Source organism: Zalophus californianus, chromosome 1, assembly GCF_009762305.2.
Source record: "Zalophus californianus isolate mZalCal1 chromosome 1, mZalCal1.pri.v2, whole genome shotgun sequence".
NCBI classification, from domain to species: domain Eukaryota; kingdom Metazoa; phylum Chordata; class Mammalia; order Carnivora; family Otariidae; genus Zalophus; species Zalophus californianus.
Window position 1 is genome coordinate 38,066,805 of NC_045595.1, and position 13,356 is coordinate 38,080,160.

Here is a 13,356-nt window from a genome sequence, read left to right on the forward strand (position 1 = left end):
GGAACAGACACTTAAGAGATTAAAAAAACCTTCCAAAAATAAAGCAAGAAAACCCAAAGCAGAAAAGAAAAAGTAGAGTGCTTCCTTTCTGTGTGTGAGAGACGAGACTATTTCAACAGCTGATTCCACCCTCAAAGTATACAGCACACATAAAATAAATACAGGTCACAAAAATTAACAAATCATCATAACTGCCTAATACATCCTGGGCTGGCTGCGGAAAAACAAGATCATTCTGGATTTATATCTGTAAGTATGGGATTTCCTGGACAGCTAATATCCACAAACAATCAAACACAGGAGGAACACGGGGAAAAAGGCAGCATTATTTCAAATTTGAGCTGGGAGTCGTGATTTGTAAAGGGCTGAACAGGAACTGGAGTTGAAATCTGAAGCAAGGAAATTCTTCTACTAGGCACTGATTGACATTTCTCTGTTTCTCTTGGCTCTGTGCAGGTTTTTAGGTCACTGGGTTTTGAATGTGATGCCAAGTGAGAATCTCACTAGCAAGGAAACTTTGAAAAGGACAACTAACTTAATCCCTCAATTTAAATAAAATAATAATAATAAAAAAAAATCTAATGATACTTCACTCAAGAGTCAGAGCTTTTTATGAGACCTGTTGCCAATATTAGTGTCTAAGAATGATCTCATCTTTCATCCTGGCGAAATTCCAACACACAATTTCATTAACCCAGGTACTGCAGGTGATAAAACTCATTTTTCCCTAAAGAGACAGCTAAAAAGTACCAGTTATACATTTATGAAGTACCAGCAATCAAAATTATGGATTTTCTAAAAGGTTTTTAACTACTTTTATTGAAAGGAAAATCGCTGTCTCAGACTTTTGTGACACTGCTGCTAATAATAAATTTTACCATTTAGACATGGCCATAATATGGTAGACAGTGTCAATAAAAGTATGGAGCAAAGATGATCCCTGTCTTTTAAGTAATGCCTTCTAATTACATGCCGGAAATGATCACGTGAAGTATGTAACTAATGGCTCTTAAAAGAGAAGAACGCACAACAATGTATCTATAGTGATACAAGGTACTATATACCCATACTCAGTTATATGCAGAATTGCAGGAGCAGACATTTAAAAATCTGTCTACTGCTTTCAAGGTCTACAAGGAAAAATTAAATTTCATTTGCATTTCTGACTAAAGTCTGTTTGCTGAAAAAAAAATGGGTTCAAAGGTTATTTGCTTCTTTTTTTTGAGCAAAGTGGTGGCAATGGACCTGTTATCTTTGGCAAATTTGTCTAAACTTTTCTATCTAATATTCTATATATCACTAGAGGGCACTGTGGTATTTAGGCCACTCTGACCTCTCTGAGTACTTGGAAAGGTCTTGAACTCCCGAACAATGTCAGAAAGGTGAAAGGGCAGACTTTTTAACGGGGGTGGGGGGGGGGTGGGGGGGTTAGAATGTGTTCTGGTAGCACCCACTTTTTGATTTTTCTAAAGTAAAAAATGCAAATTCAGGGCAAAAGTCATATTCATCCAAAGCCCTGAGCTCACCCTGTGATACTCAAAGACTTGTCACCTGGGGGGTCTGAAGGGGGCCCAGTGTCATCCCCATATCCTTGAGATTTAAATGGTGAGGCTGGACTTTGATTTGCATACACCCACATTCTAGACGGCCACTCCCTCCACATGTGCTCAAACCTCCTGCATGAACTGGGGGCAATTTCAGTGCAGAACATTCAGGCGTGCAAACTGAGAGCCACAAATGGTTTGGAACAATTTATGATATCCGGCCTCCTTCGACATGTATTAGCATATACCTGGTTTCTTTAGCATACACTTTGTTTTTCCAAAACCACAAACAGTGTTGCTGGAACTTCATGTGGAAGTGCTTAAGGGGCGGAAAGTTAACACCTTTGTGATCCTTGCAGCCTCACGGTGGCTGTTAAACAAAAGCCTCTTTGTGGAGGCTTTCTCGAGATGTTTTCTTAACATGTTCCAAGTAGTTTTAGGCAGGGAACTAAAGTAAACAAGATGTTACCATGATAAAAACACTTGTGAAAACATTATAGAGCGCACTTAGTAGTTTCTTTCACATAAAACTCTTCACAGTTTTGAGAAGTAAAATTCACAGAAAAAAAAATTTTTTTTAAAGCAAATGACGGATGAAATGTCCTCCACTGTCTGTAGTCGTCGACCTTTTTGAAAGGGTCAAAGTTCCACCCTTGGGCATTTTCCTACACCTTTTTTTCTCCTAGCCTATTAGAGCATGTAGAACACTTATTTTGTTTTAATAAATAATATACATCCGTCCAACATGCAAAGGAATTGTTTTGATTGTTGTGCATGGTGCTCTTCTCCGAGAGAAATAGCCAAAAAATAAAAACAAAAACAAGAATTCCTTTCAAATGGATACCAAGCAAGGACGCACATTACACTCTTCTGAGATGTGACACAAATAACCCTCTAGAAGAAAAACTAGGTGAAATATTCTTCCCAAGCACATAAGACTACCTGGTATTCGTGAAACTATGGGTCTGTGTCTGATTTTACATTCTACGTTAGAGACAGGGAAATGTGGTCATGATTTCCTTCAAATCTGCTCTCCACCTTGTCAGAGAATTATATGAGCTCTTTTTGAAAAAGAAAAAGGGAAGAATTATAAATCCGTGTTTTCCCTGGTAAAGGTCGGGTCTTCAACCAGGTTTGAAAAGAAACAACCGATCCAAGTGGGGAGAGAATGGAAGAACACAGGGAGCTTCACCTATCTGCATCGGATTGGGCTTGTTTTTGTTTTGCTGTTATCGGAGGACTCCAAGCAAGGCAGGGCTGGAGGATTTCATTCGAGTTAGCACGGGCACCTGCTGGTATCTGTTAGGGCTAACAAATACAACAGTCACATGGTAACTCATGGGTGATGGGTTAAAAAAAAAAAACAACACGAAAACTGCAACTTGTTTTGAGAAGAAACAGGGAAATAAATGCGTACAATAGACTGGCTATCTGCTGATTCTGATAAAGCTTCCCTCTGTTGGCTGTGGGGGAAAGACAACAGGATGGTTATTTGTACAGTATTTATCTTTGAAATCAAGGGCCCTGTGGTATACCTCACCTTGGGAACACACACTGCAGAATGATCACAGAAAAGTGTCAAATCTCTGGTTTTGATTTACCAACAGTTATGATATTTTGCTCTCAGGAGGAAAAAAAGATTATGCCTCATTTTTAGACCCATGAGTCTCCCCTCCCTTCCCTTAACCTCTCTTTCTGTGAACAGTGGCATTTTATTGTCAGATGGGATTTTTATCCTGAATAACTGATCTTGGCCTCTCTAAAAAGTTACATCTCATGAGCCTGAGCAAAAGAGGGTCAGGGAACAGTTACCGAGCAAAGTCACTTTCCCCTTTCACACTGAGCCCTAAAAACCAGGTGGAAAAACCCAAGCCCACCTAAGTATAAAAACTGGGGCTGGTGAATGAAGTAACAGGACAAGGCAAGCATGGATGTTTCCTCAAAATATGAATAAACCTAAGGGCTCTGTGAATCTAGACTAAAATAACCCAGCATAGCAACTGGCCAAGGACGTACAAAAAGATTTCTCAGCTACCGCCAAACAAGTTTACCCTAGGTCAGAGGTCGGCAATCCGAATGCCCATTCCTTACATACGGTCAGTCCTACAGCTGCTTTTATGCCACGATGGCAGAGGCGAGGAGTTGTGAAACCCAGCCTATTTATTGTCTGATCCTTTACAGAAAAAGCTTCCCATTCCTTGGCCCCCACCCCCGACCCCTGTCACATTTGACTATGTGGGACTTTTGACAAGAACTTTATGGTTAAAAAATTATATTAAAGATTAGTCTCTTCTGACAGATTAATGCTCTGCAGCGTCATGATACCTTTCCTAGGAATGTCAGAAATGTTGGGATTTTTAAAATCCCTCCTCTAAAAATATATGTAAGTGGATAGATAAGAAAAGAATGGTATGGGTTGGGCACTTTACATGATATACCTCTTAATTCCAACAACCCTGAGAGGTGGGGTACTAATATTATCATCCCAAATTGCATGTGCGGGTACTGATGCTCAGAAATACTATGTAACTACCTCAAAGAACACACTCATACAAAGTGGCTTCACCACCCAAACTGCCTTTGCTTCAAAGCTTTTTCTACACCTACTGCCTTAAGTTGAAAGCATATAGTTAATAAGCTGCACTGCTTCTAACCAGGTGGTACTGTATGGCAGTTAAGAGCAGACACTGAACTACAAAGGCAGACAGCTTGGGTTTGGATCTTGACTCCACCTCTTACTAGCTGTGTGACGCTGGGGAAAATCACTTAACCCCTCTGTGTCAGTTTCCTTATCTGTCCCTTTCCTTATCCTTATCTGAGAGTAATACCTTAATATTATCAAGGTGGCTTGAGGATTAAATGAGTTAGACAGTTGACCCTTGAAAAATGTGGGAGTTAGGAACACTGACCCCCTCACACAGCAAAAATCTGTAATTTTGACTCCCCAAAAACTTAACTACTAATAGCCTACTGTTCACAGGAAGACTTGCCAACAACATAAAAAGTTGATTAACACAGATTTATACATTGTATGTATTATATAGTAGATTCCAATAAAGTAAGCTATAGGAGAAAAGAAAATATTAAGAAAATCATGAGAAAAGAAAATATATTTATAAAACTACTGTATTGGAAAACAAAAATGTGCATGTTAGTGGATCTCTGCAACAAATCTATATTGTTCAAGGGTCAACTGCATATGTGAAGTACTTGGAACTGTCCCTGTTGCACAGATGTTTAATTATAAACCCTTACTAGCAGAGGGTAAAATCAGGGGATCAGAAGGTAGGTGGGAAAAAAAACTAGAAAGCAACAACTAAGTCAAGGTCAGAGAAATACTACATTATGCTGAGTAGGAGTGCCTTGGAGAATCCAAGCACTGCTGATTATCAATCTGCTTATTAAACCATAAGAAAACACCTCTAGAGAGGGATAATGGAAAAGAAGAGTGAACCCAAGAAAGAGGTGCTTCCAGAAGCTACAATCTGGCACAGTTAGAGAAGAAATGCTTAAAACATCACTTCCCAATAACAATGACTCCATGGTGACATGAGTCAAAGAGGCCACGTGGTTTCTGTTTGACCCCCCCACGAAATACGGTAGCTCTTCCAGTCCAGTTCAATGGAAAGCAAAGTTGGTTTCATTAAAGCCACTGATTACTCTTTAGATGCACAGAGATGTGGGAGAAGTGAATCTGCAAGAAGAGTAACTTATTTTCCACTACATTAAGCAAGACACTGAAACCTGAAGACAGCTCTGAATTTCCAAGAGCTAAAATCACGCTCGAGAGGAAACTCAGAATCCTGAATTCGTCATATATGGCCAATCAATGTGTAACTGAGGAAAGCAGTTAGAGAACAGTGAGTTCTAGGTTACTTTTTTTTTTTCTTCAGCATTTACTCTCCCTTTGCTGATTTACATACTCATTTTTCACACTCAGGAACCAAGTCTCTCCTCCCTAGCCCTCATGTGGTTCATGTGCAGTGAACACATCTCTATCTGCTCTGGAGGTGGGCATCTGATGGGAGCCTGGCTACATCACTGTGACTGGCTCAAAGCTGGAACACATGACTCAATCTGGGTCAATGACAGTCTGCCCAGGACTACTGCTGGCACTACGGGAAAAGAGATGCACTCTGAGATGAATAAACTTACGGCATGGCATTGTCTTCCTTAGCTCTACTTGGAAAGAGCCTAAGAACGAAGGCAACACAGAAGAAAACTGAGCTAAGAGACAGAACCAAAACTCCCACAACACTGTTTAAGCATCTGAATCCAGCCATGGACTTCCCAGTTACAAGAGTCAATTATCATTCCTTACCCCCTGGCTTTTTTAGTTGAGGGAAAGGATGAGGGGTTAAACCAGTTTAAGTCAGGTTTCTGTAGCTTGCAAACAAAAGTCTTCTAACAAACACAAGTCGACAAATAAGTCCGAGGAAATAAACAACCAACAGTTGCAGGTTCATAGTGGGCATTCCAATTCCACTGAGCAAATATGAACTGAGAACACGTCATTTCATGTGCAAAACCACAATAAATAATTGAGAGGTCGTTTCCTATAAACAGCCAGCTTCCTAATATCCTTAAAAGGGTTTTTTTTTTTTTTAAAGGTTTTGGTCTAGGCCCCAATTCTGATGATCTTTAGATTCTTTTCTTTAGTATAAGGTGTGGTTTGAAATTGTGCTATCAAATGGTGGAGGCACAGAAGAAAAAAAAAAGATTTTATATATGTAATATATATAATATGTATTATATAATAAAAATTATATATAATATATACATTTTATATACCTCTATCTCTATACATATCACATAACTGTCAGTTTATATAATAAATGGACTTCTGATTTGAGGATGAGGGTGGAAATACTTTGGTAATTAACATTTTTAAAATGGATCATATTGGAAAACTGCTCTTTTCCCTTGTGACTCTAAAACTGATACACTGAGAATGTTCATAGCAATTGTATATTTCTAGAGACTTTATGAAAATAAATCTTATTTACCGATGGTTATCAGCCATTCTACAGATGAGCGAAATTAGCACCCATACTTTCATCAAAGCTAGCACTGGTGCAGAAGGTGAAATCAGAATTTGAAAGTGGCTTCTGCCAAGGTCTTTTTCTCTCATTATCTAAATACAACTAGGCAACAACAAAACAATGATTTATAATGAGTGATTTATAAGAGAACAAAGCCCAATAACACTAACTTGAATCATAAAAATTGTAAAGGGCTTTTGCTTACTCCGAAGTATCACTGTTCTTGAATGTTGATACTTAAAACAAATTTCAGGCATCTCTTTTTAAAAAAATTTAGTACTTAAGTTTCTAATGACCACCTCATGCTTTTCAAGTAAACTTAATAAAGCTGGGAAGCTCTGAAATAGATTCATAGGCTTCATTAATTAAAAAACGATATTCACCAAAGCTCCTTTCAGGTAACACTGGATGTACCTTTAACGGTAGGTTCTTATAATATTTGTATCCAGGTCCATAAAGCTAAATAGAGAGATTGCTTTAACAATATAAAGACCACACTAAGCCAGAAAACTGCACATAAATCAGCCTGCTTCTAGTTCTAGAGGCTTGAATGAGAGAGAAAAGACAGAAGGAAAGACCCCCAAAAACCCAATTTGTAAGCCATCATGAAGCCAGATTTAAAGGAGTGATATGTGCGCATACAATGGATTACTGCATGATATGTAAACATACTAAGTATAATGTATTATTATATTCGGTCCGTCTGTCAATGATTCAATGATACTATCACAATAAATTTATGGGGGTGTCCATAACACAGGGTGGTTTAGTCTAAATTTTATTAAAAGACAAGGTAATAACTGTAGGGAATGGGAAATCATAAGATGTAGTGCAGAAACCTTTCACTTCAACTAGGAGAGGATTCATGTATCGTTTATTTACAGAGATACTTTAACAGCATTACAGATTCAAATGGAGCAACCCAAGTTTCAGTCATACTTTAATTGTAGAAACTAAAGTTACTCCATTCTCTCCAAAAGGACAAGAATCCGAGCTAAAGCCAGCGCCAATATGGAAAGGTAAGAAGCAAGGTGGTAGCATTTCCTTGGCACCCATTTCTTGAGTTTATAAGGTCATTTGCAGAAAAAACAAAGAGGCCCAATCACCAAGCTACCACTGGCCAGTAACTGACAGCAGTTTTAAAAAATCAGAGTTAGTAGGTCAGTGATTCAGTATGCAGACACATGAATAAAAGTGAAAACTAAATTACTGCAAATTTAATACTGGGAGAATTTTCATTTAATCACTGTCATTCTGAGAAAATGGTTAAACACAGACCCTTACGAACAGCATCAAAACTGTCCTTGGTTATACCTCGTTTGCCCTTTACACTCAATCCTCGGCAGATTCTGTAACTATTCCTATGACAATACACTAGACCTCATGATTTAGAGTCCATCCTCAAAATGGTGGTATGAAACCCTCCATCAAAAAGGCATTTTATGAGGAAAAGCATGAGCAGCGGGAGGTGATGGCTATGTAAAAGAAAAAGGCAATATAAAATCATTCTTACTTTAGGAATGATTGGAAATCTTCACAAACTGCTTCACAGCCTGGCCACTTGCATACACCATGTCCATAGAGAGGATGACTATGGGGATGCTCCTCATGGGACAAACTGAAAAAAAAAACACACACACACACACACAAAAGGACAAGAGAATGAATATGTTGCCAAGATCCATCCCCCCAGACTTAAAAGGCAAGAGGAACCCACATGGCTGAAAGTGGACATGGAGGAACCAAGGGTCTTTTTCCCCATGAATTTACTATTTCCAAATTGTTATTTAAAAGCAAGAGTTAAATTCCAAAATGTGAATAGTCCAATGTTAGCAATGTGACCACCATGTATGAAAAGTGTTTGACAGGCTTTTGTTAGAGGCAAAGCTCTCCACACTCAGGCTGTGAAGGATTCTTTAAAAAGCTAGAATTTATCATTTAATCTACATAATGAAAATGATAAAATCTGTACTTGATTTTGAGATTCTCTTGCTGTTCTCTACCCAGAATATTATACATTTTCCTCCTCTCTTCCACCAAAAAACTGCTTTCACATAATTGTATGATCGTTTCATAAATTAATTTTATCAAGCAAAGAATAGAGCAATGAAATAATTTAGAAAGACAAATATATCCAAGTAGATGATTAGCTTTAAAAGACACTAATAACTGCAGGAAGATTATATCCCTAAAATTATAGACACCAAGAGTGAGAAAAAACTTGGCATGAACAAAAGGGGTTAATCCTCCAGTGGGGTTCCAATCAATACATAATGATTTGACCACAAGGATCCAAGTCATGGGATGCTTTGATCCACGCCATGTGGTGCTTGGGGAAGTATATCTGTTGCACTCGCTGATGAACCATATTCTCAAATATTTTCTCTATTAGATTTCTGCATCCGGACTTCTTTCAGAGAAGCTATTTTTCCAGTCGTTTCCATAACCTTATATTGCATCAAATAGAAATGTAAAACTAACACAGAGTTCTGTTTCGTACTCAAGCGCATTCCCTTCAAGGAAAGGGCTATTTTGCAACTTACTCCACTGCTTCTCTGTGACTTTGAACCTCAATCATGACTACACACATGCATGCATGCACGCGTGACTTCTATTTTATATTACCACCAGGATGTGTATTCATATATCATCTACCGATTCACGTTCACAGAGCAGACATACACAAACGCCACTTGTCCCTGACTTATAACATAATGAATCCACAGAGGGCATGTTATGAACAGTTAAACTAAGGAGCAGTAGGAGTAAACACACACGTGTGCAGAACTACACCTTATCAAGGATCAATAGGTCTCTCTATAGCTTTTAAATAATTACGCTGGAAATCTAACATAACTTGAAAATAATGACAAGCTTCTCTGCCTTAAAACAGAAAATACATCTGGGAACCAGAAAAAAATTACAGAAGTCTAACTCAAAAAGGTGTCCCCATGAGAGAAAAGACTAACACGAGTGAACGAAGGTAGCTCTGTAGTGAGAACTATAAAGCCCAATGACAAAAGGATATTCTCTAAGCAGTGAAGAAGGAAAAGTCCATTGGACCAAAGGAAAGAATTACTGCCAATCCAAGTTCATTTTTGGGTTTTTTAAAGACTAAAATCAATTACATAAGATGATGGATGCTAGTGAAACTATTTTGGTTCACGGTCATGACACCAGTAAATCAAGTCATTATGCTGTACGACTTAACACACACTATATGTCAATTACATCTCAATACAGAAAAAAGAGATATGGTACCAAAACAGAATTTCAAATGATTACTGACAATATTTGAAATTAAAGTAATCCTCCTAAGGACTAGAATTTTTAGTTATTCTGAGGGAAGGAAATCATTTAAAAAGAAAGCTATTCCTACCAATTGCTTAGAAAGAAAAAAAAAAACCCTATTTTCTTTACCAACTTTAGTCTATATAAAAAACATATAATACACATTTTGACAAATTAAGGTATGAAGATTTATATCATCCTTTTATATTTAACATAATTTTGTTATTAAATAATTTCTCATGCTATCAACTGTCTTCAAAACTTTATTTACTGAAGCTAACAGCTCATCATAAACCATCTTGGCCCTAGTTACATACCGAAATTTGTCTAACCATCCATTTTGGACACTGAGATTCCCTTTATGTTTCAGACGTTTATGAATAATGTTAAAAATAAAATTTACCAGGTTAAACATTCCAGTATATAACTGATTTTTACAAGACACATTCAGAGAAATGGGATAGTCAGTTAATGAGTACTAAGTTTTAAAATTCACTATGAATATTCTATCAAGTTGCTCTCGAGAGATGCTACGTGCCGAGTGCATTCTTAGCCATTATACATACTTTGTGTGATCCTTTAAGTTGGAAACCAAATGCCTCAACTAGTTAAGATATAAAATTAATACCCTTAGTTAAAAACAGCAAAGCGTTGTTCTATCGTGCTTTTTTGTTGTTGTTAACTGCAGAGTGTTCTGAAAAGTATGAAAGAAAATGGTATGTCTTCACTAGAGGGATTTATGACTAGAAATAAAATATACATGATTTAACATGGACTCTGCCATCCGTCTCCCCCACCCAATCCCTCTGCTTTTTGGTTAACTTGTCTGTGAAGGCCCTGTGGCTTGAATAAAAACTACTCTGCTCTAAGAATTTATTTTTTGATCAACTTGGTATCCTTATTTCAAAGTAAGGACAGAGGACAGTTCACTAAGGCCTTAGAAAGACAACCATGGGGCACCGAAGTCTAAAGAAACAAAGTCCTCATACACATATACATAGTTACATACTCAGAAGACCTCTTGAAAACTTAACTGTACATTAAAACCAAATTTATTATGAAATTAAGATATGCTCTTATTTTAGTAAGTTCACATAATACGGGGCGCGCCTCGGTGGCTGAGGTCATGATCCCAGGGTCCTGGGATCGAGCCCCGCATCAGGCTCCCTGCTCCGCGGGAAGCCTGCTTCTCCCTCTCCCACTCCCCCTGCTTGTGTTCTCTCTCATTGTCTCTCTGTGTCAAATAAATAATAAAATCTTAAAAAAAAAAAGTTCACATAACACTGAGTTGGCTACTGAAGAAAGTCCATTCCTCATGCCATCCTGCCCTCATCCCACACCTAATAACCCCGCCCTAGATAACACTGTTAACGTCTAGTACGTTATTGTGCTACATTTTTCTTCTAATGTCTTGCTAGTTTACAAAAATGGAAACTATAAATGCCATTGTTGTTTTTCCTGTTTAATATATAATCGAACAGTTTGATTTCATTTATTTTTTGCATCTCACAGGTACATTTCTTCAGGCCCCGCAGGAAACGGCCCTGCAAGCGTACAGCGAGGGACATTCCACATTCCCATCTAAGAGAGCTTGCTGCAATTTACAGCCAGACTGGCGTTCCACCTGATGTGCATTCCAAGTAAAGATGGTTAATGATGACCACGAGCAGGTGCAGAACCTGAAGCTCTGAAATCTTTATTTCTTTTATCCGCACTCCAGATTTCCTAAAAGATGAAGCCCATTCAACCCCATTCCTACCTAAATCTCCTGGTAAACTTAGATATAAGCAGGGCTTCATGGGGATCCAAACATTTTTAATAAGGCTTTGATGCATCTCAGCATGCAGGACCACTGGTTCCAGCCTCCCTGACCCGCATGGCCAGTAACTATAATTGGATACTTTTAAATACACAGTGGTCTGAAATAAAGTGCTTGGTTATGGCAGGAAAAGGAATAGGCTGGCGGTGGTGCCTTGATAGAGTATCTCTGGACAAACACATAAAGAATCATAGTTAATTGTCAGGGGTGATGAAGAAACAAAATTTTCACCATATCACTTTTGAAGTTTTTATGTTGTACACTGCAGAAGTGTTTTGCTGTGCAATTATTTTTTTCATATATATGTATGAACATGCACATATATAGGCACACATGAAAGAATCAAGTGCTACTCAGGACCCAATATTGAGACTGCCATTTGCCCTGAGAGGGGCAGAGCAGAGCCCATGGTGCGTGTGGCTGAGTCCTGCTTCTGGCCTTTCAGTCGCGCTGTATGGTATACCAGTTATACTTCTGAATGGGAGCATTTCTGTGTCATCAGAACAGCAGAACAGACATTTATATTCTGACTCCCTTTCGGGATGTGCCAAAAGGTAAAAGAAGGGAAATTTACTCTTCTTATGTCAGAGTATATCAGCCGGAGCCATAACTTTGATACAGACTTCAGCCTCTGAGAAGATTTTATATGATGGCGATGGTTCCTCAGTGGTGACTCTTCACAATTTCCTTCCAAGTTCACTTCTTAATGACAACTTGAAACTGGATCATTCAACTCACCTGCTGCACAGCTAAGAACAATTTCTCATTTCAGCCCCTACTCTTTAGTGTCCCTACTAGTCCTATAAAGTTAATTTTCTCTGGTGTAACCAAGAGGAGAATAATCTTTGAAGGAGACGAAGTCAACAGACATGACGCTGGACCCCAAGACATTTCCTGCCAAGTTAAGGGCAGTTTTCCTTTCTCTTCAAGGTGCATTCTCAGCTTTTCTGGTGCCCTGACCCAAGTTCTCACGGTCGTCTTTGGGGTATCCCCCAACTTGTGTGTTTTCCCTTTTCCAAGAGTGCTCTGTTTTCTTCCTCTCAAAATTTCTGATTCGTCTGTAACAAAAGTCTACATCTGTGTGCATCAGGTTTATAGCTTCTCTCCCCCATGCTTCCCCCGAATTAACCCCAAATTATAAATTGTGTATTATTTCACCGGCATGTTATTTCATAAACTGAGTTATGAAAGACCGTTGGTCATTCTCCAATCACTCAAAAAGGTGGAATAGGTTTTTCTTTTTAAATGTTATTGAGCGATTCATGCACCATACGATTCACTCTTTTCACATGTATAAGCCAATGGTTTTGAATATGTTCAGAGCTGTATAACCACATCACATATAATTTTAGAACATTTCTGTCACACCATAAAGGAATCATCTACCCATTAACAACCACTCCTCATCTCTTCCCAACCTTCAGCTTCTTCTAACCACTAGTCTTCTGTTTCTAGACATATACTTATTCTGGATATTTCATATAAATAGTATCATACAAAAAATTTAAAAAAAAATTAAAAAAAATAAATAGTATCATACAAGATGTGCTTTTTTTGTGTCTGCCTTCTTCCACTTAGCATAATGTTTCGGAGGTTCATCCTCACTGTAGCATGTGTTAGTACGTCTTTTCTTTTTTCTTTTTCTTTTTTTTTTTTTTTT

The 13,356-nt window shown here is 38.1% G+C and overlaps 1 protein-coding gene across 9 annotated transcripts in view; it reads right to left on the bottom strand.

Annotated features, from left to right (window-relative positions):
* The window catches only part of FOXP1 (forkhead box P1), a 574,460-nt gene that overhangs the window by 49,499 nt on the left and 511,605 nt on the right, over positions 1 to 13,356 (bottom strand). For 8 of the 9 annotated variants that reach the window (XM_027584342.2, XM_027584345.2, XM_035728162.1 and 5 more), the window contains one exon: positions 8,100 to 8,204. The exons of the other annotated variant lie outside the window; for it this stretch is intronic. In XM_027584342.2, coding sequence (XP_027440143.1) covers positions 8,100 to 8,204 — 105 coding nt within the window. The remainder of the gene's footprint in view (positions 1 to 8,099; positions 8,205 to 13,356) is intronic. 9 annotated transcript variants of the gene reach the window in all.